This window comes from Corvus kubaryi, unplaced genomic scaffold, assembly GCF_017639235.1.
Source record: "Corvus kubaryi isolate FWS band 111438036 unplaced genomic scaffold, C.kubaryi_AGA036_p1.0 37334, whole genome shotgun sequence".
Classification (NCBI taxonomy): domain Eukaryota; kingdom Metazoa; phylum Chordata; class Aves; order Passeriformes; family Corvidae; genus Corvus; species Corvus kubaryi.
Window position 1 is genome coordinate 19521302 of NW_024581108.1, and position 26052 is coordinate 19547353.

General features: G+C 40.2%; 1 protein-coding gene across 3 annotated transcripts in view; it reads left to right on the forward strand.

Moving 5' to 3' along the window:
• The window catches only part of ELAVL4 (ELAV like RNA binding protein 4), a 100425-nt gene that overhangs the window by 4277 nt on the left and 70096 nt on the right, over nucleotides 1–26052 (forward strand). The window contains exon 1 of one of the 3 annotated variants that reach the window (XM_042030656.1): nucleotides 14577–14609. The exons of the other annotated variants lie outside the window; for them this stretch is intronic. Within the exon in view, the coding sequence (XP_041886590.1) occupies nucleotides 14592–14609 (18 nt within the window). The 5' untranslated portion in view covers nucleotides 14577–14591. Of the gene's footprint in view, nucleotides 1–14576; nucleotides 14610–26052 lie in introns of those variants that run through there. 3 annotated transcript variants of the gene reach the window in all.

The following is a 26052-nucleotide window of genomic DNA, read 5'->3' on the forward strand; positions in this document are numbered from 1 at the left end:
ATCTTATTATTGTAACCTTGATCCATTCGTTCTCCCAGCATTTATTGCTCTCATTAGTTATGTAATATCTGAAAGCACACTGTAAATTTTTTGTGTCAGGACAGTGTCTTTAATGTATTCTGAACATGCCTAGTATAATTAGAGAGCTTTATACAAAAATAATATTACCTGTTGGGTTTTTTTCTGTGTTATTTCTAAGCATAGGAAAAATTAAAATGCAGCAAGTCTGGAAAGGTCAAACTGAATCTCCCCTCATTTTGTGCATGATTTCAGAAATAATCAAAGAGTTATGCTGAGATAACTGATATGAAACCAGTGACACCATCATCACAAAACTTGGATCAATTTGTGCCCTTGCAGGCAAAGCATCATCTCATTTCACACCTGAAAATATTTTTTTAAATTGTACATTTTATAGATATTTTGAACTGTTTGTTCCTAATGGTTTGTTCTCACGGATATGCATCAATATTGTGTAATTACACAGAGACACTGTCGGCCCAAAGGAACCCAGGCTGCAAACGACAGCTGTACTGGAAGGAAGGTGAACAACTTGTGACTCTGGCATTTGGAATGCTACCTTGCTTTTCCACTCTTCCACAAGCACTTCTGGGCTTGTAAAAGCCAGGGATCACCAATGTATAGAGCTCTCTCAGACGCACGTCCTTGCTCTTTCAGTGTCCCTCTAAGCCAGGCAGGGCTGACAAGGGCTCGGTTGCCAGCGTGCACTTCTGCCCTGCGTTTGACTAGGAAAGGGAAGGAAGGTCAGTGCCAGCCACCTGGGTGCAGAATGGAAAAAGAAATGTTACCCAAGGCCACGAGTAAACCCTTGCTATTACAAAACTGAGACTTTGAAATTCTTTTCAGGAAATAACCTTCATTTTTAAGTTCCCATTAGAAAGGTATACACGCGTACGTGATAAAAGCACGCTTTATCAGGGAAAGGTGAAGGGCTAAGTCAGTTCTCCTGGGATTTGAGCATGAGGATCAAGATGGTTTCGAATTTCAAACCTGACGAATAATGTTAGGCTAGAATTCTGTGCCATTCAGAGGAGGAGCCCAAAGAACTCTTCTACACTGGAACCCTAGAATTCCCTGGAAGCCCGCAGTGGGGAAAGCACTTTCCAGGGGTTCCTAACTGCGTAGCTGCTAAACAGAGTCTGTAACTTGGTGGGCATTCCCAAGGGGTCTACAGGATTCTGACCCAGTCCTGGTGGCAAAGATTACTACACCTATGCTTAGAAATTAAAGTATAGGCTTGTGTGATGTTTTAATATATTTACTGAAAATATTTAATATCTAAGTATTGGGTTTTCATTAATATTTCAAAATTATTATGGACATTTTCCAGACTCAGTCCTGTGTCTGTATGTACAGACACATTTTATGCATTGCATTTTAATCATCTATAAACTTTAAAGTTCTCTGCTATCTTTTAATCCTTCTCAGGATCTACTCTGATAAAATTCTTTTAATGTAGCCAATGAACATCTGGAAAAATGAGAGAGGTATAATCAGAACTTAATTTCGGATTAACTGAACAATTGTTTGCTGTCTTGAAACTGATTATTTGGCCCTCAACTGAAATTTAATTCTTTAGAGGAAAGGAGAATTCATAATGAATTTAGGAACCATGTTAAATTCCATACTTATAAAATAAACTTGTGATTTCTCAAGGTTCCAGTGGCACAGAAAAAGGAGCAGCAAATCTCTGAGAGACAATCACTACATGTAGCAGCTGGGAGAGAGGAGGTAAACTGAAATGGCAGGAATTTACTTGAGACTGCAATAAGCTTATGTTCACTAACACATGGCAACTAATACACGATAAAATCCCAGTGCAGAAAGGCCATTTTTAGTTTTCACATTAGCAGATCATGGTAAACAGTTGGCTCACCCTAATATGCACTTCTCTTCCCTAGCATTTTTTTCTCACACTAAGTAGCAAGGAACTCTCTTTTGCTCCTATCACATACAAGTCTTACGAGTACTCAGATACGAGTGAAGGAGAACTATGCCAATGTCAGCCACATGGATGAACAGTGATGGGTTTATTCCTTTTAGGAATCCAAGGAATGAACTCAGGGGCTGCCGGTTGATTGCCTTTGGTAGCTAAGTTGGTGTGAGGGCTTGAGTCCAATGCATTTGATGGCTTGAGGTTGTCAGCCCTTGAGGTCCTTGTTCATCTTTCACCTTTGGATTTGCACTGCACTTGTGCAGGAATATTGCTGCCTTGCCAGTTACTCCATAAGCCCTTCAGTGCCACCAAAACAACTCCCTGGAGTGCAAAATATTATCAACATTTGCCTTTAATAATAGTACAATAAGGAAAACTCAAGCCCATAGCAGCACTCCATCAGCTTAGGAAAGGGATAAGAACATGTTAGACCCATTCTCTGTGGAATCCAGGGCACAGAGTAAAGCAAAATGTGGGACCTACCAAAGCCAACCACCTTCCCTCAAGAGTACAGGAAATAGCATTGTTCAGTGAATCTAGCCCTAAATACTACCTACTATGGCAAAATAATGAGAACTCAAGAGAAAAAGATCATTATGCCTCCAAGGACAATGTGATTTCTGATGATGGTCCACAAGATGATCAGGGATTGGTGCTCCCCACACAAACTCCAGCCTTACCAGGGTGAGATAGGCAGACAGACACCTGGCTTTAGTGGTGCTAGAGAATCCTTAGAGAACCAAGGCCACATTCACAGTAACATTTTTAAATCACTATTTTATGTGTTTGGAGACACGAAACACACAGCATCTTTTCCTTAATTTCTCTGTTTCATCCAAGTAATACAAAATTCTAGGTATTCTTGAACACCATGATTACCAAAATTGTTTCCTTTGTTAAAATAGCAGTGCTGAGAACTGAATATCCAGTAAGACATAATCACAATTATCTGTCCCCAACCTTGAACCTTGAGTCTGTAGAAAAAATTACATGAACTTTTAAAAGTTTGTATCCATAACATTTTCTGCATTCTAAAGCTTCAGTGACCCTTCCGGCCTGCAAACTTTCTGCCCCTCACTGCAAGAGTTAGTGACCCTATAAATGAAAAAAAACCCCTTCAAATTAAGATCTTAAGGAAATTAATGGGTATATATGTATCTGATCAGAATCTGCAGAAATAATTTAATGTAATTACTAGCTAATCCATCTTGAAATCAAGGACAATTTAAAAATTAAGGCATTCATATGAAATTAGAATCACTTGAAGTTTGGATGAAGGAAGTACACAGTAAAAATGTGGTTAAATTACCAGGTTTATCTTCTAAATGAAGATACTTGGTGAAGCACAGATGGGCTACTTTCTTTTGTAATCCTCTGACCCATAAGGATTGGCACTGAGACAGTGTTCCCACTAATATATCTCTCACTCCATACTTTTTCATGTGGCATTGAAATACTACATTTGGGAACTCATTGACTCACTTAGGAGGGTGGCTGCTGTACCAGAGAAAGGAAGCTGATTTCCTTTTCATATTTTGAGCACACACAAAAGTGGTGGCAACTTAGAAATCAGCTCTCGGAAAAAGGACCTGGAATAGAAAAGCTCTTAAAATCTTACCTGCCAGAAAGTAATGTTCCATTATACAGAAGGGAGGCTCAGTACTGAGGGTCTGATTAAGGAGAGGGCACAGCGCTGTCCAGGACACCTAATCTTGACCATTCCTGAAACTGTGCCAAAATTGTAATGAGGGGCAGAGCTGCTCACAAGCCAGGTACAGTATCTGCACCGTGACGATGTCTGTAGAGGAGGCTTCCAAGTAAATTCCAGCTTTGCTTAAAATTCTGTGCTGGAATCTGCAGGACTGGACACTACAGCAGTGAATCCATCAGCCACCTGAAGTTACATCATCCTGATGAGGTCATATGTGACTTAGCAATCACTTAAGGATCCTGCTATAGAGCAAGAAACTGATTTCCAAGTCCCAGCCTTGCCCATCAGGATGTTCCTCCCATACAGAAAGCAAGAACTTTTAAGGGGAGCAGGTGCAGCCAGGCAGTGAACCTGAAAGTGACAGAAATGTGGGTAAAGTGTCCCAGTGTGGCATGGCACTCTGACAGAGATCCACACAAGAGGCACGACTAAAGGAAACATAAGAATAGATGCTATTTAATTAGGACCTTCACAGAAAAACATCTGGTATAATTGGTTAAGGGGAAGTCTTCACTCAGGCAACATTTACTGGGATATAAAAAATGTCCAATTGTAAATGCTAATTAAACAGCAGGGCTAAAGTAACTGAGTTTTGCCTGCCTGCCTAAGAGGTAAGGTTTATAATTTATGCTGTTATGGGACAGCTGCGAGAATAAATAATTGCATATCCAAAAAGTCAGTTATGCCCTTCTTTTTGTAATGACATGCTCCAGAGGTCAGAGAATACTTTAAGTAACATAGCCAGTTTTTCAATAGAGATTGAAGCTTGATTGCTGTTCAGTGTGAGTAAACTGGCAGTGGCAAAACAAGCATGATGGATATTCCACCCTGTCTGGTGGTGTGTTATTGGCCCACCACCACCAAGCTCTAGGCACCCTCATGCCCTTTGGTTTCAGCAAACAAATTCTCTTGATTTTGAGCCATCTGGCCCATAACAGTTTCTCTAGGAACTCATACCATTGATCATGTATTATTTCAAAACGTCCTTTCAAAGAAAGTTTACTAACAAGTTTTAGTGATAGTTATATATATAGTTTGAACTGATGCAAATTCCACGGCAGGTACACATCCATTAGCCACAAATTCAGTGACAAGCCCATGTTGCAGAACTTCTTCAGACCTTTTGCAATGGATGCAGCCTGGCTTTACCTCACCCCCCAAGGTTGCCTCCAGATTATTCACAGGCAAGCCTGGACCTTTTGCAGAGTCTCCAGCATCCTTTTTCCTTGGCAGCACAGTACCTGCCATTGCAATCCCTTCAAGACAGTCTCCATAACAAAGAAAATTCTGCTTTATTAACTTTCTTCTTGCTTATCTTCCTTGTACTGATGGAATGACTTAACACTGCAAATGGGAAGGAAAATGACAGGTTTAGAGGCCAGTCATACAGAACCACAGAACATCTCAAGTTGGAAGGTGCCCATAAGAATCATCAAGGCCAACTCCCTTGCATGCTCCTTGCATGACTAGCCAATCCATATGACTCAGAATGTCGTCTTCTGTGAAGAGAGAGGGATGTTTGCCCTTGAATGCCATTCTCGGCATTAACATAATCTGTGGGATTAAAAAGCACCATTTGTCACATACAGTGAACAATTAAAATAAAGAATCTCCCATGAAGAGCCCTCTTCCAAACCAGTGACACCCACAGGAGCTTTATGTCCTTCATGTGAACACCATTAAGACTTCTTTTTAATAGTTATCATGACACAGTATAGGCTACAGTGCATTTGCTGCACTTTCAAACTGTGGCCCTCAAACAGTGTGAATTCTGTGAGAAGACTGCAGACTGAGCAGTGGCAGACAAATGCATTGAACTCTTAAGTTAGTTTATAGCCTTTTAAAGTGCACGTAATTTTCTCACAAACTAAACATCTGCAGCAAGTGGAAAACCTAACTTTAAAAACTTGTAATTTTTTTTTAAGTTCATAGCCTCTAGCAATATATTAAAATGAGCAGTAGGTATAAAACTATACTCAAAACCTTAAATGTTTTCACAAGAATTTTTACTTTTAATAATTTAATTTATTGCATTTTAGATTTGAAAGTAGCAAGGACAATTTCAAACGAAAACTTCAAAAACAAGATATAACCAAAGACTTTTTCAGGATGAAAGAACACATGTAAGCAGGATCAAGACCCTACAGTGAGATCAGCTATTAGCTAATTAAATATGTGACTAAAATTCATCATTTTAAACAGCAGCCGTATTGATGGTGAGCAATCTGGTAAGCAAACAAATGATAGTGGATTTTTTTTTTCATCTCTTCAGAGAGAAACATTTATCTTAATAAGATTCACTGTGCCATAATACACGTGGAATAAGTCAATGTCTACTAATTAAAGGACATTGTCAACCTGATTTTCTAAACAGCTAATTAAAATATGTAGCATCTAACAACAGCCCTTCTTGCAAAATATGCTATGTTTAAAATACACATCCGTGGAAAAGTTACTTGTTTTTCTATTCCCTTGTGTTTGCCTTTTTAAAGGGTTTTTCAAGAAAGGAGGATCTGCTGAGCTGAGGTTCTATTTCTGTATCAAGTTCCATTGATATACACCCCTGTACTAAGGCAGAAGCCCAATGATTTGTAGGTCTAAAAGGCTATACAAGACAACAATGACACTAATCCTAAGGGTTGTTGCTTTTTCAGAGATGACATGATTTTTCCATCTCTGGTTTTTGTGGGGATTTGAGATAATCTAGATGTTACTTGAAACTGTAAAATTTTCAAGAAGAAATGTGATTTTCTTGTTGATGAGGAATCTTTAACCTCCCATTTTATGTATTATGTTAGTTTCTCAGAATAAGCAGGCTTCTCTCTTTCTTATTCTGATTCTGTAAGTAGCTTTTTCAAGAGAAAGAAGTTGTTGTAGATCTGTCAGCAAGGCTCTGGGAGTAGGAGGATGTTTGGATTTCCGGCATATTGCAACGCAGTTCTTGGCCACCAGCAAAGCTATGTGTGTGAATCTCATTTTATATCCGTTGTTTGCAATACCACATATTTTAAGAGACATTTGAAATAGTCTCTGTACTCCCAATCACAAATCATTCCCTAAAAGACGCTGAGAAGGCAAAATACAAACCTTTAAAGGACTCATGTCAAGACACAGTGGATGAAATGATGCTGTCATGGAATTAAAATAAAATCAGTCATATCTTGAACAAGTTAGTCTTTGTTCAAAGTTCTTAGCTCAAATCAGCTTATTGTGTGTTATGTTTTTCTCTCCCAATTCAGATTGTCATTTTCTGTGACATACCTTTTACATTAAAATATTAGCCAGCTAATCTTATTAGCCAATTTTTAAATCTATATTAAAATGTATTTTTGCAGTGCAGAAATCTGAGACAGTGGACTACAAACTCTGTGACTGCTAATTATTTTCAAACCTGGAAGTATGCAGAGCTCATCTTCAATTCCTATTTGCATTATTTTTTTTCTCTAAAGATCACCCGAGTCACCACTCCCACCATTTCCCCTTCTTTTCTATCCTCGACCAGTACACAGAAAACATCATTTTCCCAGCCAAGGCATATGCAACATCCTTCAGAATGCGTCAGAGCAGATCCCTCATCAGCCAGAGGAATCACTGTGTTAATATGAACTCCTTCCTGCCCAGCAGCACCAAACAATCCTGGGATTACACATTTTTTCTTCTCCAGCAAAGAGGTGATTTTAGCACATGTTACCTAATACATTGTAAACATTTTCCTTTCATGTACCTGTGCCCTTTTGTGGGCAAGTGCCCAGCTCCTCCTCCCAAATTATAATGACAGCTCAATGACTGACCAGAGGCTTTTGCAATCTTACACAGGACAATGACTTGAAACCAATCCCCTCTCTTGCAAATAATTCCAGAATAAAATGTAACTGAGGGCTGTGTCAACAATGACTTAGGAGGGCAAAATACATTTTACTTTTCTCTAACTCTCTGCATTTTTCAGTGTTAGCAGGAGTTAAAACCTGGTTTAGTCATTAAAGTAACCAGGTATGAATTCTTGAATCAAAGAAACCTCAGGAGATGCTGTTGTTGAGAAAGCAGATTTATTTTCATACAAACAACCATTTTTCTCATCCTAACTTCATCTAAATGGGTATATATCTTTAATAAACAAACCCATTATTTTGAATTGTATCAAGATATTTTCACTGCTCAAACAAAAAATGCTAAAATGCTAAAAGCATTTTGGTTTTTTTAATACACATCTAGCATGTTCATTGCCATAATGCAATACTGTAAATGCCAAAAAAGTGAATCACTGATATACAATTTTAAAATGCCAGTGATTTCCCAGCTGTCACTGATCTTGGAAAATTTCCCCAGTAGCATGTGGAGATCAATAATTGTTTACAGACTTTTTAGTCCCTGTTTGTAAGGAGGGTATCACTGTGGACTATGTCAAAGCTTTTAACTATGAAGTTAAAGATTGGTTTCACACTTAAATTTATCCAAAAGCTCATCATGCTAAAGAAACAAGAATGATGATCCCAGGAACTACTGCTTGTCCTCTGGGACCATAATGGTGCAAGTCTGCTGGAGCAATTCCTGAAGAAAGAAAGGGAATTAGAAGCAGTATCCAGCATGGATTTTCCAAGGTTTGCCCCACCTGACCAAGCCTAATGACCTTCTGTGATGCACTGGAAGATGTGCAGACAAAGGCAGAGCCATAGATGTTGCCTGCCTGGCCTTCAGCAAGGCTTTCAGCATGATCTCCCACAACACACTCACATCCAAGCTGGAATTTTACAGTGTGGATGGGCAGACTGCTACCAGGCTAACAATCTCCTGCCAGGCCCAAGGGGCTAACGAGTCCTACTCCACCTGGCAGCTGCTTACCAGGGGCATTCCTTGGGCATCTACCATCAGACCTAAGCCACAGAATATCTGTCAGTATCCTGGAGGAGAACACAGAGCACAGATTATTTATTAATTTTTATTTTTTTTAGGATATTTAAGCACTGAAACAGGTTGTCCAGAGAGGTCGGGGAATCTCGATCCTTGTAGGTTTTCAAAACTTCATTGCATCCCATCCTCAACAAACTGATGTGATTTCAGTGTTGACCCTGATCTGAGCAAGAGTTTGTACTAGAAAACCTCCTAAAGTCCCTTCCAACTGAATGATTCTATGATTCTGAGAAAGAGGCTTTTCAAGGTTTGGCTTTGCCATCCATCCTATTCCTTAGGTTCTCCTTATACATGTGTAGTTCTGGGCTGATGTCAAAAGTGAGTAAATTACCATGTCCTCCTCATCCTTGTAGCTCAGAAGCACATTTAAGATCAATACCCTGTGCATGCTGATCCCAAATTCCATGGCAACGTTAATGTATCCCATTAGCAGAAAATACCCTTCACTCACTATTTTGCTCTCCTTGCACACATACTCATGTGAAAGCGGGTAAAGAACCTTTCTCTTCTGAATCCAGATGATTTTCTATTTGATGTTTTTCAGAAAAGGTACTGAAAAATAATTTTGTCTTTGATTATGTCTCTTTACAGCTTATTCATCAATGGTTTTAGTTATGGCAGATCAGTTCTTTTCTGTGCTCATCCATTTCTCTTCTGTTTCATCTAATTTTTCATCAGCTGAATCTTTTCCTTGTTTAACTGCAATGAGAGCTAAGGTTTCACACACATCACTGTGTCCATAGCTCTAAGCATTAATTGGATAAGAAACTGTGATGCAAATTGGTAACAGGGCATGCTATATCCCAACACTGTAAAGAAATGTGAATTTTGCACTGTTCTTGTGAAAACCAAGATTTAATTACATTACTCCATGTAGTGAAACACACTGGAACTGGTGTCCCTTACAGCCTTTCAGAGGTTTCATCTCTTCACAGCTACATTCATACTGCAAACTCCCTGCTTAGCAAATCAGACATTGCAGGCAATCCTCAAAATGAACAATAACACTGCAGTGTAGTAATTTGTCATAGGATTGCACATTCTAAATGTGACACTATTTAGCAAACAGTAGAAATGTATACTGGAAATGAACAATATATTTCTCCCTAATTCCTTTAGTAAGAGTGGTTAAACACATTAAATTGTGCAGTTTCATATCCAAGGTCTTATTTCCAGCATTCCAAATACTGCCAGAAAGTATTTAAACCTTGTGTGTATAATCATAAAGAAAAAATCTGAATTGTAAGGAAAACTTCCAAACATACACATTTAAAGTGACAACCGGAATTCTCCAAATTTGTGCAATTAAAACAACATAAAATGGAATTTCTAAGGTATGACATATATGCAAAATTATTAAGTATGGAAATAGCCAGAAGCCTTTTTGGGGCAACTATAGGTACATCGGTGGCTTTGCCACAAACTGAAGCCAAAGACCAACTTCTTTTAAACCCATGAGAAATCCTACACTTTTCCTGTGGTGCAGTACCGTGTGTATCAACAGAGAAAGCAGTTCAAACATTTTCAACCAGAAAAAAAAGTCTTAAAAGTCCAGAAAGGTAATAAACAGTATCGTCTTCTTCTTTATCCTTGTTCTTCTTTTTACTCCTGGCTATGCAAATTAGAAAAAAGTAGAAAGTTGGGATAGCAGTGGAAGACTCACCAAAATACACTTCAAAACTAAGAAAAAATATTTAAATTGGTATAAAAAAAATCAGTAGTTATACTGACAGTTGAAGGCAGAGTGAATACAAAGTCATGTGGCTCCGAGGCCTGATCTTTTAAGCTGCTCCTAATTAAATGCAGCTTTGCTCTTACTGGATGTTAAGAGCTTTCCAGGTTACTGCCCGTATTAAAGGAAAATTAGATACTTATCTGTATGAATGTTGCAAAGTTGATTGAAAAAAGATAATGTGTGAAGACTGTGTCAAAAAATAATACTGCTGATTCATTCTAATGTGCTTAGACATTCCTGAACTCTGATGGTTCATCAGTACCTCGTAGTATGGGTCATAATCCTTAGCAGATAAATGCTTAATCCGAGATAAATCGTAATAAATCCAAATGAGATTAGACCTTTACCAAAATATCCAATGAGTGGTGTAAAAACATGAGTGACTGTGATACATCAGTGGGAGTCACCAACTGAATTCTTTACAGAAGAGCAGAGAAGGTGCAGTAATACTTAAAAGCAAAGCAGAACTGTTCTGATCAGCACCACTCGGGGGCTGGTGTTGAGTGTTCTTCACCAGCCTCCCTTCTTATATTCCTCTGATCTGCAAGGCTTCATGGTTTACATCAGTGTTCTGTCAAAGTCACCTACTTTCTGAAACAAATGTTTTATTTATCTCCTCCTTCCCACTCCTACTATTGTGAATCCGAATAAAACCTGCAGGAGCCTTAAGGCTAAAACATTCAGAGGGATCCACCAGCATTTTCATCCCCTCTATATTTGGTAGCTTATGATATCAGGTTAACTTGTTAAGTATTTACAGTAAAGGACATCTTTGCATAGCATTTTAAAAAATCAAAAAGCCACATTTACTAAAATCCATGGTGCTATGATTGAGTAAATGCATTATGGTTAGAGATGGACAAAAATATAAGAAAAACTGTTTGCTGCTAAAACCTGAGACTGCTGTTAAAGTCTAGACTCTTTACCTGGAAGAAATTTTGCCTGACTTTACTTGTGACACAAATATAATCTCATAACCTGCTAACTGTAAGCAAAAAGCTGTTGTCTTAAAGAAAAAGCATTTCAGCTACATTTTTAGAAGTTTTTTATTCTGTAATAATAAAACCTCCAAGAAATTCTATTCCAAAAAATTGTGTTGCCTTACGTCCTGCCATTTAGAGGAAAAATCACTACAAGAAATCACTATTTAATAAACTGTAACCTGAATTAAATTACAGTTGTGAATGAAGCTGCCCATGGAAATCTGAGTTCCATTAGCATTATTGAGCATACTCAGAGTCGTGATCCTGGGACATTGACTTCATGGGAGTTTTGACTGTGGGAAGAATTAAAGTTTGAATCTGATGTCCTCAAAGCCTTTGATGTGTTTATAGCTTTTATAGGTCAGTTGCAAAGATAAGCTTTGTAATGGCTTTCTACACTTACCCTAGAAAAGCACTTACACTCTCTTTCCATTGCTAAAATACAGAACTATTTACTTCTGACATTTGCTATTTGTTCTAAACACCGTGGTGTGCATTACCCGTGTATTGATTCAGAATGCACCTTCTGAACGGGCAATTTCCTCGCCCTGCTCTGACAGCAGAACAGAGAAGCCACCAGATGTTGTCACCGTCTGACTTCAGCTGGCGCTGCTGTTTCATCATCAGGTGATGTGAGCACAGCTCTGCCTTGGGTGTTATGGTTTCAGCAGTGACCTGGGTATGCGATTCTTGTTGGCAGCTCCCGCCCCCTCCATTCAGCCCAGGTTTCCAAACTCCAGCAGATCCCATTGTTGGTGGCTCGGATGAGACAAAGAAATGGGGCGGGCGGTGGGAGGAGTACAGTGAGCAAGATGCTCAGGTAGAGACAGAGGCACACAGAGCAACACAGGTGATCTCCAGCACAGGTGCAGAATGAGCACTCACGTCCTCTGAGTTGAGACTTCGCCTCACTTTCACTGCCTACAACACACGACTCATTTTTCTGAAATGTAAGTTCTTATTTTAGAAAGTGGTTTTGTTGATGGTTTTGCCATGTAACTAAGAAATGAGGTAACATGAAAATGAACTGAATCTTTGTGCAGTTTCTAAATCATGCATTAGCAGTATTCAGTTATAAGAAACATTCACAATTACTTCCTGTTTGAGCAGATCTACCCAGCATTCTCTTTTCATAATAACTATGTTGGTCTTTACACTTCTCAAGGGTACAGAAGACTTTCCTATGACTATTTTTGGTTATATTTTCAAAGACTAGTTAGGAATATCCTCTGAATCAAAACATCATCAAGCAAATGCCACATAATTATCAATAGTTGTACAACAGTGTAGACCTTTCTCTACACCTGTGGAGAAATATTTGCACTGTAACCAGATCCAGTAGAACTATAAAACAGTAGATGCAAGTTTTTGGAGTATTAAGTAGTTTTTTGGGTTTTTTTTCCAGAGAGCTAAAAAATCTAGGAAAATAACTGAAGTCCTGAATAGTGCAGCCTGGGTATGCCACAAATAAAAAAGCTGTGTAAGAGATGTCATTTCCTTGGGTATACAGAGCTCAAAGTGAAACACTCTTAGAAAAGCTGTTGTCTAATGTGGTGATACCTTATCATTTAATGGATTGATGCCCTTTTCCTGACTTGTTTGCAGCTAGACTTCTCAGTTTTTGAGAATATCAATACCTCTTCAAAAGTTGTAGAGGCTGTAAGTAGGAAGGATTTTCCATCATTCTGTCAAAATAAACAGAAGGAAAATATCCACCGCACCTAAAAGTACACCAACACTACTTTGGGTTGGAGAGAAGTATCCTGAGACCAGGACACTGGTTAGGGGCAGATAATTTAATATAAGACAGAGTGCTGTGAGAAAGTCAAACTTGTTTACAGGAAAACAAATAGTCTTACTTGAGCTTCATCTGTATTTCTGACAATGACATTTCGTATCTCCTCTGTTTAAAATAATTCATGTATTTTAGGGGTTGTCTGCACAGAGTGTATCACAGATCCTTTTCCTATGTGATAGCATGGCTCTAAAAACAAGAGGATTTGGACCAAAGTAATAGACAGATGAAGCCAAACAAACAAATTGCTGCTATGTTAATTTCTGAAACAGATGGCTCTGATCCAACATTTGCTGGGAAATGCAATTCCTTGTCAATCTAACACAGAATGATGTCTATCCTTCTGTAATCCTGTATGTATAGCATAAAGGGAGGAATCTGGCTCAGGATACTCCACCCACAGCTAAATTTATACACAAAGAACTGAAAATCAAAGTGCATAAACAGGTACAAATTCTGCCGTCCTTACTGGAAACAGAGACTGGACCCTGTTTTGAAGTTTCAGGTACAGATCTTCAAAACGCCTGAGATGTTCAGCCTTTCCTCACTTTGCGGTAGAAATACCCTTGAAATTAATGCACGTTGTATATACAGCTTGCAGCACTAAAGTAAACCAGGCAAGCTAGAAGCTTCTAATTCTTTTAGACTCCAGGTATTTTATTTAAATGTCTGAGATTCTGTTACTTTTAACCAAGCTACCTGAAACAAAAATAAGTCAGTAAAAACAAAAATAATTACACACCCAGGTTCCTGACCAGGCCACAGCAGAGGCTGAGGCTATGGGTCTAACTCGCCTTCCTCAGACAGTTTTTGCTGCTGGTGAATCTTCATCTAAATTTAGCCTAATGTTAAGAATGACCTACACAGCAAGAAAATAAACTGTTTAAAAAAATATAGGACAAAGCTTATGTCTACGGAAAAGCTTCCCACAATGTTCTATTTGCGGCACACGATCATACATTTGTGTCACATCATCTTATCCTTTCCTTGAGCACTGATTGAAAAAGAGGCTTTTTAACCTACTCAAAATTCTTCCTCATACATCTTTATGGGAGAAGGTCACGACCCCAGTCAGAGACAAGGGGAAGCACTTGCATGGTGGAGATCATCACAGACCTCACCCTGCCCGCTACACTTCATTAATTTCCATTCCCACGTCGGGAACCACCCGGGAGGGAGCGGAGCTGTGCGGACGCTCCTGGGTGCATTACCCCGGTTCTTCCCTCCCCGCACCCCCGCGTGGGCCTCCGCGACCCACACGTGTGCCCTCTCCGCCGCCTGGCCTCGCCGCCGCACCCCGCACAGCTGCCGCCCATCCCGTGCGCCATAAGAGGCCTCCCCGCGCCGCGCCCCGCGGGCTCTGGAGCACGGCCGGCGGAACGCGGCGGTCCCGCCGCCTCACGCCGCTCAGCGCCCCGCCCGGCTGCGCGGGAGACCCCGTAGCGCCAGCGCCACGTGCGGCCGCGCGCTCCCTCCTCGTGGTCGCCCTGCGGCGGCGGAAGATGCGCGGCCGGAGCGCGGTGAGCGGCACCCCCGGGTGGGGGGGGGGAGCGGGGTGCAGGGGCCTTTCCGCGTTCTCCCTCTGCCTGTCGGTGAGCGCTCCCGGGGCGCGGAGATTAGACCCCCCCCCTCCCTTTTCCTCCGGGGATTCAGGCGGTGAATCCACCCCCGGGGCGTCGAGTGCCGCCGGGAGCGGGGTCGCTCTTGGACCGGTCGGGGTGAGCCCTTCTGCGCCCATTGCGCTTCTAAAAAAAGGCTTTTTTTTCTTTTTCTTTTTTTTTTTAACACCAACAAAAAAAGAAAGTAATTTTCAACTGTGTTGCCAAAATTAGAGTTTTTAAAAGGAACATTTATCCACCGGAGACTTGCGGGGTGCGGCCGCCGGGGAGCGGGGCCGGGGCGCATCGCGAGTGTGACCCGGGGGATCCGCCGGGACTTCTCCCGCTGTTCGTACCTGGGCACTTCCAATGGCTTCTCCCGGTGTCCGCACCTGAGGGTGGCTTCTCCTTGTTTTCCTGTGTAACTCTGTGACGCGCGTGTGAGTTCCAGGCTCAATCCCGTTTACTGCGATGAGCACAGTTAAGGTGTTTTTAATTAAAGTCGTTACCCGTGACTGTGTAGTTTTAATTGCCTAATTGTTGCTCTGGAAGTTAGCGCTGGTTTTATGCCGATAGCATTATTTTTTTTGCCTGCAGCAGGCCGATGGTATATGAAGTATTCCCAGGTATTATCCACTGGCGTGGTTAGAGTTTAAACTTCTGTTTATTTGTTATACCATATTAAAAAAAAATTTCATAAAGCAAATTCTATAAATGAACATGTGTGTTAAAGAATACATATTTCCCTAAATATTTTCTCTGAGTTCTTTTTCAGTGCAGTGGCATGTCTTGAGTAAGACTCATTGGTTGTGGAGGCTGACTGGCAGTAAGGCTGCCCACGGTGATAAATCATGTTTTAAATTTCACCAAAGCAAGAGTAGGACAGCTCATATTGCATCACTTGCTCAATTCGTTTATTGGTTCTTAAGTAGGTCTCCCACTGGCTTCATTGGCAGGCCATTGTATCCAGTGGCACCCTCAGCGCTATTTAAGGCTTTTATTATCTCCCTGTATTAATAGAGGACCACTGAATACTATTTAACAGGTATATTGGAGGTTTAGTTTTGTGCCAGTACTTGGCCTTTTCTTATGAGAAGGGCCAGGGAGAGCAGTTGAGAATTCTTTTAATAAAAACAAAGCAGTAGTTCTCCCTGGTTTTTAATTCTAAAATTCCAGAACAATATTGGAAACCTTAAACAAGAAGGTTCTAGTGGTTGAGAAGCAGAGCCTGCAACACATTCAAAGCAAAAATGAAATTGATAGTTTAATTTTACTATCCACACTGAGTGACATCTGAAATAGTAAGGAAGCCTAAATGATGGAAAATAAATTAGATTTTTAAATTAGGTAATGTTTGAAGATGTTGGAGTATTACTACATTTATTTCCTTGTTAATATTCTGAGATGTTTTAGGAAAAAGTAAGGAAAGATAAATCATACCAAAATAATTTAAATGACACTTTAAAAAAAATCAATTACAATGTTAGGCTTATTGCTATGCAGAGGAAGAAGGCTTTGCACAGAAATAAGCCTTTTACTTTAGTCCACCTATTGAACAGAAAAATGTAGACTAGGGAGAAAGTGTTTGTCTAGCTTTGGCAGTAGAGAGGCCTGGAAACAGTCTTGAGGAAATGGAGAGTCCATTCCATTTCAGTACTGCTGGTGAGTTACCTGGCACAGGCATGTGTGTTTTTATCTAAATTTTAAAGGAGTTTTGAAACACAGTTAATTTTTTTAGCTGTGTGCAGGAAGGACTTGTTATTTTTGTCTCAATATGGAGGAAACACCTCAAATTTGGAAGTTTAAAATTAATGACTTTCAGGGAAGATGTGCACTATGTCATTAGTTAAGACAAGACTGCTTTACATGTTTACTGGTTTTGTGGAGGGGGAAAAAGCTGACACCCTACAGCCATAACAGCCTGAAAGCTACAGGCAGGATAGGAGCTGCCTGGAACTTTAAATGTGAATGAGAAGGATGCTTCTGTGGGCAGCCAATTCTTCCTGGATAGTTTAAGGGTTCCCCTTTTAGTGTGTAGTGATACATCAGAATGGAATTTTAGGAGTCCATAGACTTCTCTTAAATGTAAGAGCGTATTTTAAAAAGTGGAATTTTGCTTTTGTGTGGGTGCAGAAGCTGGTTCCTAAGCTTGCTAATCACAAAGAGTTAACATGTATCTCAATGGAGTGTTGGGTATTTTGCCAGCACTCTAGGGGAGAGGCAGAAGTTGTTTAATTGCAAGTCATTTTGCTGTTTGCATTCTGGGTTGTAGGTGGGAATTCCTTTTTTATCCAGTTTTATTTTGCCTAGGTGTACTTGGGGTTTTTTTACAGCTGGGAGTCAGCAACTTTTTATTAATTTTCTGGAAATAGATGTGTAGTAAATAAGTTCTTAAATAACTCTAGGTTGTGTCAGCATTTTTCTTTGCTTGTTTCTATCAGCATTAACTGTTACTGTTCAAATCAGCCTAGTAACAGTTTTGAAGAATGGCAAAAGTAATGAGAATGGATGTGTTTTCATGAAAGGATAGTATATAAGAGGAAAGAAGTAAAACCTTAATATTGCCAGTTAGATTCCTATTATCTGTAACTGCTTTCTGGCCCTAAGGGAAGTTGATACCTTGAACAGTAAAATCTATGTGAAATAGCATCATATACTGGTCTAGCTGCCTGGATAAAAGAAAAACATGTGGAGTGTAGCATTATTGATGTGGCAGTTTTATCAGGATCCATTTGAAGAAACTGCGGATTTGTTCAGGATGAGTGGGGAAAGTTTATAATAATTATAATTCTGGTCCTGCAAGAATGATGCTGTCCTAGGCTGAAAAGTGTCTCAAAGCTAATGACAAAACATGCATGCCATACAAAGTTAAATCTATGGTATTTTCTTCACTTTTGCTCAGTTTTTGAAGAAATTGATGGAAGAATCCTGCATTCAAACAACAGAGGAGTTCAAACAAGGTGTAGGATTAAAGAGCAAACTGAAAAATCATGACTAAACTCAGTAACAGTGGCAAAATAATTGTGGTCACTTCTAATTAGCCTGTTTACTTCACGGTACCAATTCAGATTTTTCTAAAAGTATATACGCTGGTGGTTTTTTTAATTAGCTCTCCTTGATTTTTCTTACATATCTTAATTAAAAGTTTGGTGCTAGTTGTTAATTATGATGTACTTGTTTAGCCTTTTGTTTAGTCTTTGTTCTGTTTATGAATGCTGCCTTCGAACAGCACTGCTCTTACTCAAACATCTTGCACGATAGTTTTCCTTGGGGGTTATGGAAATGATAATCAGCCTTATGCTTGCTCTGTTTCCAGGTGCCAGTAAGAGACTCTCTGGAAACGAGAGCTCAACAAACAGACATTTCATGTTCTGCTGTCACCTAGTCCAGTTTGTCAAAGGTGGAATTTTAAAGTATTAGATTGCTTATCATTAGCCCAGTCTGCTAGGGGGATTTTCATGATTCTGCTTTGGTTGGACTTAAAAGTTCTGGTTTCAGTGACCTTCTTTGTTTTGTTTTGTGTGGAAAGAGGGTTGTAGTGGAGAGTCTAAAAGTGTTTTGTCCTTCTTGCAGTCTTTCTTATTTTGTCGGGTTTTTTTCCTCTCCAAACTCTGCAGCAAGTATAGCGTAGAAGCACAGAAAACTCTTAACCTCTTGCAAAAGGAAACAGCATGTCAAATACTACAGTATATTACTGGATTCAGAAAGCAATTGACTTGTGAACCAGGCTTGGTGAACCATTTTATTCACAATGTCTTTTCATTACTTATTCAGATAATTGATGCAATGTTTGAAGTCCCTGAAGTGCACAGAAGCATCTGCAATTTCATTGACATACTAAACTATTTTAGAAAAAAAGTACTTCAGTATCCTCACAATAGACAAAATATGCAGCCTTTGTTTCCATAATGATTTAAAGTTAATGCATGGGAGGTTGGGTTTGGGATTTCCATAAATTAAGGGGTGTTCTCACCTTTCAACAGTTGGGTTTTTAGTACTGAAAAACAAGTGCAGCTTCTCTGTGGGTTTTGTATGGCTTCAGTAAAAAATAAGCATTCTGGTGCTTCCCCCTGGTTATAAAAACTACTAATAATAAATGATGGTATCTGTAAAACTCTAATACTTCTGCAGTCTAAGAACACATTGAACAGATGCCTCCTGTTGCCCTCCACTTCATTGTGTTTACTGGTGCTTCATGTGGCCTAGGTCATATTCTTGTTTTCGTGTTTCTGAGTGCTCCTACAGCCTCTTCCCTCTGAATGCAGTCAGCTGCTCCCTGATTTGGTTTACATGCTCTTAGTGTCTCCCTCGGGTTCTCTCCATTCACCCGTCTTTCACAACAGGCTCTGCAAGCTTTGTTAATCAGCTCATCCATTTGCATTAGAAGGTGGGTTTTTTTCCAGCACAAGAAAAATTGTTTTCACCCCTCACTGCTTGCTGTCATTCCTTAGTTTGGAGCTTCCTAGTTTATCAAATTTTTCAGTTGCTGTACTTAGAGCTACACTTTTCTGTGGGGGGTTTTTGCATGTATGTCCATCTATGTTATCTGGCCCCTTGCCTGCCTTTATGAAAAAAAAGCTTACTTTTTCTTCTTGATTGATTTCTTCCACTTGGTTCCTTTCATTTTCTTCAGTGACTAGTAGTTTTATCACTTCTGGGATTTCATGCACTATTTCCAACACAGTTGACTTTATTTGAACCATTGTCCTCCATATTTTCATGCAATGTATAGCTAAAGAGTCTTTGTGTACCTGAAGTCATTGCATCTTGCTGTTGTTAGTTTGCCTTCCCTTGTTTTTTAGGCCTTTTTCAGTCAGGCAGAGTCACTTGCTGTAAAACATCTATATGCCCATGTTTTCTTATGTCCAATATATAAACGGGATTTCCTGAGCTTCCCAACAATCATACCTATTATATATCCTTTTGTATTTAGTTTTTCTTGTGAATGCATAATTCCAAAAGTCTCTAAATGAGTGTTTTAATTTCTCAATTCAGGCATTTTTTACATTCTTGTCAGTTTGTTTAGTTGCAGTAGCCCATGTAAAGTCACCTTTTGCCAAGCTGTTGCTCACTGCTTATACAGAACCTCAAATTGTCAAAGGTATATAAAAACAGGTATTGTTTAAAAGAAATAACTTCTATTGAAGGAGCTTTCCTGTTGAGATGATGTGATACAAAGCTGGTCTGATATAGACTCTTGTATCCAGGTCTGTCATGTGCCAACAGTTTTAATTGTTGTTCCTCATTCAAGTACCTCTGGTTTTGAATAACTTCTGTTTTGTTTTGTTCCTAGTTTTTCAAGTCCTTTCTCTATCCTGCTTGTTTGTTGGTCATGTGTTGCCTGCTTAATAGATTTCTAACCCACTGGCAAGTCTTGAACAGATGGCAGAAAGGTGGAATTTTCAGAGATGCTAAACTACTGCTGGTTTTGCAAAATCAAACATTCAAAAAGGGTCTTAATTTGATCTCTTCCCTTCGAAGGGACAGCAGCAAAACTGGATGCTGAAGACTTAGAAAAGCATTGTTTCCACAGGACAAGGTTCCTGCTAGCAGCCTAAATGTGTGGGAGATTATTTCTGCCATGGCATGATGAGAAGAGATAAAGCACTTTGTATACATTTACTGGCATCCTAGGTAACATCTCATAATCCAGACAATTTACTTCTGGTTGACTTGCGATGCCTGTTGGTGTTCACAGTACCAACCTTTCTGCTAATGTACTCATTGCTGAATTCTGCTGCTCTAAAGAAAACATCAGCTTTAATTACATCTTGGAAGAGTCTTTCAAATCCCTCTCCGAGTTTCCTCTCACTCGGGGCTCCACTCTGTGGTTTGTACTGGGCTCACTGGAGCTCTTCTTGGGCTCTCTCAGCAGCAGACAGCATGCAATTGCACTGGGTTTGCTCTCTGCAGCTCTCCTTGGATGTGACAGCAGTCAGAGGGAGTTAATAAACACAATATATGAAAGCAGTGAAGGAATCAAAGATGAAAAGAGATTGGTAGAAAAGGAAAAAATGGTATCTCCTGAACTAAGTAGCACATTAAGCAGATTGGGTCTGAGTGGTTTGTTTTGCTTTTTTTCTGTCCTGAGGAAGAAGCATGATATTTGTTGGTCAGAAAAGCAGATTCTGGAAGAATGATGTGCCTAGAAAGGGAAGACTAAACCTCAGCATGGTTAAAGATGGTTGCATGTTTCACTCAGGGCTGGGATGTATCCTTACTGTCCTGTAGTCTGTCTGACCTGCATCAATTTCCTGTGTAGGTTGTTTCTGTAGGAGTCAGCTTAAGGATCTCAGACTTCTGTGCAGGTAAGAAGAAGCTCCAGGAATGTCCAGCAGGCAGCTTGTTGCAATATGAGATATACAGGAAGGAGCAAGAAGCAACAAAGACTTCATATTTGGAATGCAGTTCTGTGTTGTGCTGAGCACTTTCAGTCTATCAGATAATTTACACTGACTGAATAATGTCAGGAGATTTTACTGTTTCACATGATCTGTGAAGCCTCTCTTTCCCAGTAAGTCAGAGGCTTGTGATATCTAAAGAGGACTTATCCTGTTGTAATAGGACAGCCAAATTTCCCTCTTCACCAGTAGGACCTTAGGAAGAGAAGTGCCACTTTATATTTGCCACAGCTGGCAGAGTGACTGGAGAGGTGAGGAACTTCCTCTCCAGCCCAGATATCTTCCTCTGGCAGCAGTCAAGACAAACTGATGCCAGATTTCTCTCCTCTTGTCCTCTGCTGGTATGTGGGGGAAGATATTAAGGTCAGCCCCAGGCTCCATGTGCTGTGACAGCGTAGGTTGTTCCCTTTACACAGATGGTCTGGCTAATGAGAGTACATTGCTGAACAGTTCTGAATAAGGGTTATTAACACCCAGAACTAACTACACTTCATGGAACCACAGAGTTAAATCATCTGTAGTACTGGGATGCTCTGTGTGGTGCATGCACTCACTTTTTGGATCTGTGTGCCTCTCAGTGCATCTTAGCAGTCTTACCCTACAACTGTCTGATAAAAATCCCAACCCTAAACCTGAGATACAGTACTGGAGATGAGAGATGGAGCTATGCAGCCTATTGTCTGTTTTTCCATCCACTTTCTCAATGGTAAAATAGTCTACTTAGAAACTGAAAGGCCAGAGTTTTGCCCTCTGTGCCCCAGCCCTGAGCTTAAATGGAGCACCTGGACTGGGGTGGTGGTGGAGGCTGCAGCTGGGGCCCATCAGGGCACTCAAGCCCAGGAGTACACCTGGCAGTGCCATGCTCCCAGCTCTTCTTCCTTGCCTGACTCCCTGAATCTCATGCTGCTCTCTGCAGGTCACTCTACTGGAAACCTGTTTGAAATCTTGCCAGGTTATGTTGCTTTTTGTAGTGTCGAACAACACATTTGGGATCCTCTTGTGGTATGGGAATGTCATTGGCTGATGTGCTTTTTTCCCTCCTTCCTGTTAACCTGTCAGCTCTGATGCTCAGCAGCTGCCCTTTCACAGAATGGGCTGAGTTTGTGGGCAGGATAGGAAAATGCTGAGGAGCAAATTTGGTACACTGGAGCATCTGGCCTGTTCATGTTAATCTGAATCTTAGAAGCAGTCTCTTCTGTAGAAATTGTGAGGGGTTTTTTTTCTGGATTCTTAAATAGATGAATCAAGTAAAGCCTCCATTAAGCTTGATTGCAGTGTTTTTAAAATTATTTCTATCTGGGTCTTGTGGAAGCATTTGGAGCAAGATTTTACTGTGTACACTTACATGTTGTTTTTTTTCCCAACATTCGTTTTTAGTATCTGGTCTTATTTTGGTTTGCATAGTTGATGTGACTGTGAGATTTTTTTTTTCCTTCATTCATTACTTAAAAGCTTAAGAAATGTGCAATAGCATCTAGTTTTGACAGTTTTTTTAATAAATTACTGTTATGATCCTAATGATACAGAAGGAGAGGTTGGCTCTGCTTTCCACATGGAACAGCAAGTGATGAAATTCATGGAGTTCATTACTGGAGGAAATTCTGCATCTGTCAGCAACATGTGCAGAGCTGCAGTCTTAATCATGGCAGTGTTCATACCTGGTGCTGTGGGCACAGGCCCTGTGTATGGGAGGCTCTCTGATGGTGATGGCTGGAGTCTTGGACATATGAAGGCCTGGCTGATGCCAGTGGAAAGAGAAAAGAAAGCCTTTGCGTGTGTCAAGTCAACCAGGTTGCTGAGGATTGTTCTGTGCTAGTAGGAGTTTCCTAAGCATCAAAGTCTTTGTGCCTGTGTGGCACCTGAGCAGTGACAACAGCAGGAATGGATAAAGCCATGTCATCATCCTCCAGCCTGGGATGGTCTCCCAACCAGCTGAAGAGTGTGGCTTCCTGAACAGATGATAGCTCCTATATAATTGGCCTCATTCTGTGTTGACAGTCTTCCAGTTAAGAGTGAGGTCAGTGGGAGTAATTGGTTAATAGCATCATTGTGTCTTAAAGTTAAATAGCACCATTAACCTCAAAGGTCATGAGCTGAAATTTCCACTACCAAACCACAGAATTCTATGGTATGCACCTGTACTGCCCTGTTATTTTGGCAGAAAGCATAAAATTATGGAAGTAGTCTGGCAAAAGAGACAGCACAGATATGCTGTAGGGATTTTTCCATTTGTTGCCAGCAGTTGAAATTCTCTGTCCAGTGTTCCACAGCATCACTGATATCTGCCTTTCCTTTACCCACAGAAGCAGGACTTCTACCACAGCAGAATAAAACCTTACCCTTTATTTGACACCTTCTAAAAAAATACGTAATTTTTTGCACACTAGGTCTGTGTTGGTTATCTGTGCTCTCCTGGAACATTTTTAAAGTGAATTTTTTTAGGCATTGGGGCTATGGAAAATGTTAAAAATAGAGGACTGCTTCGTTTATTAGGTGAGTTTAAAGTTCCTTCATTGTACCATGTCAGAAGAACAATTAAGTTTTATCTGAGCAGAGCAGGGTGTCCCTAGGTGCAGGTTACAATGCATCCAGTGATAGTATTAAAAGAAAGATCGTTTGTTGTTGCATTGGGGAATCCTTATAAAACATCAGGAAAACTGCCTGGAAGAATATAAATGTGTTCAGGCAATGGAGTGAAATATTCTTAAACTGCAGGGTGATGGCCTGTAGCTGGATAGGTTTTCAGAGCAGCTGTTTTGATGTGATTGTTGCTTTTCCCAACAGTCATAAATTGGATGTACTAGAACCCTTTTTTTTTTCCTTAAGGCTTTGCTGTTTGGAGGTCCAGAATCAAAGCTTCTGTTATGAAAGCAAGATTATCTAGCCTAGAGTTCATGAAATAAACTTTGCTGGTTTTTTTTTTTCCTTTTGGTAAGTTGTTTATATGCTTCCAAAGATGTTAGGCTTTTTCCATGTACAGACCAATGTAGTCTTGCAGGATTTGCTTTGTGTTGCTGTTATGGGGGCCTTGGGTGTGGATTGTGCTAAACTTGCCTTGCTTGAATCACTACTCACTGAAGTACTTATTTGTACTTATGAACAGCTGTGCTGAGTTACATCAAGGATTGCACTGTGGTGTTAAGAGATCCCAGTGTGGCTGAACCTCACTTAGGTGAGGGTCAGCTGGAGACCATCTGCCTTGGTCACCTGGTAAAACCATGGTGGGATTGGTCTGACCAAAGGTGGACTTTCCACTTGAGTAAGACTCCTGTGGTGATCACTGGAGACCTCCTCAGTGTGTAGCCAGTGAAGAAGAGCATGATTTTTCTTCCTCTCAGATTTGTAGAGCAGGACAGATGAACTGTGCCTTGGAAGTGCCCATTTCCTGTAACTTCCTGTACAAAGGGGTCTGGAGAGAGTTGCTGCTCAGCAGATGGGTAACCTCGGGTGAGGTAAATTCATCCACGCTGGCCTAGGACTGGTAGAGCTCATCCTCTCACACACAACTTTTCTCCACAGACTGGAGAAACCACAAGCAGCCTGACTGTTGCCTCGCCTCCTTTACTTGTGTTGTTAAAAATCAGTCTGAAGTAGAAAACAAATCACCTGTGGCTGTGGAAGAGGCAGTTCAGCACAGAAGTGAACTCACTCTTGGGTGCCGACCTGCCAGCTTCTCCAACTGGGCTGCACAAATCCCTTGAAGCCCAAGCACCAAATATTTGTTGCTTGGTAATTGTAACCCAAAGTTATTTATTAGAAAGTTTAACCTTCAGAACACTTTTTATACCTACTAGCCTATTTTTAATTTTTTTTAAAGGAGAGTGTTAAAAATACCTGTTGTTCATATGCCCTTCTTTAAAGGAAGCTAAAAATCATCTGCTAAGACATGTCACACTTTTGCAAAGAAAAGTTTAAAGAAATCCATAAAGCCACATGAAAATCTGAGAATTGGGTAGGAAAACCAGAGGCATCCTGATCCCAAGAGACAAGCTCCAGGAATCCTAGAGGGCAAGAAGAGGTGCTGCAGATTATTTCTTTCAGTTGTCTTTCTTTAGCCCCTTCCTGCTTGTGTGTTAGTATGGAAAGTTTAATGTTGGCATTGCTCTTCTCTTAAATACTGCATCAGTTCTGGTTTTTATACCCATTACTCTCTCTGTATTTTACCTTGTTTTCCTTGCTATAAAATTGTCATTTCTGTAGTCTAAATTATACACTAAAGATTTGTGTGAGCCATATTCATGAGGGAACTGTTTATCCCTGAAATTTGGGTAGTGTATTTAGGCAGCTTACCTAACCTTTACTTCTTAAGGGGTAAAATAAAACAGATGTACACAGGAAGCTTCTTGAAAGTCCTGGCACTTGTACATACAGGTGTAAGCTTTGGGGCATGAAGTAAGCTTGGTTTCTGTAGTAAAGCCATTTTAAACTTTTTCTCCGTTCCAGCATCTTTGGTTTGGGGATAGGTTGCACGAAAGGGTTTACTCAGAAATTACTGAGGGGTTTTTTTAATGTCTGAAATTGTAATACTTATTTACCTTCTGCCTGCTGCTACTAAAATACTCTGTGTAAGTGCCAGCTGCTCTAACAAGAAGTAATTGGCACAATTAATAGCTCTTGACACTTTTTATTGTCTTTATTCTCTTTTGTATCTTCCCTGGTTCTGCATCCTTCCTGTGTAATTGCAAGTTGCAGGAGACATAACCTTTCTGCATGCTGTTCACAGGTCTCCTTTGATTCCTCCTGTACCTCTTCTCTGATCCAGCCACCTCACACTCTTTCCCAGATCTCTTTCTGATCACTGTCTCAAAGCTTGGAGACATCAGCACATTAATCCCCTTTCAGGTTTTTATCTTTGTTCTTGTTATTGATATTATTTGGCCTGAATGCAAGGTGTATAGCACACTGTATTACAGATGGGCTTAAAGCAAATCCATCAACTGTTCTAAAATTAGGCAATGCTGCTT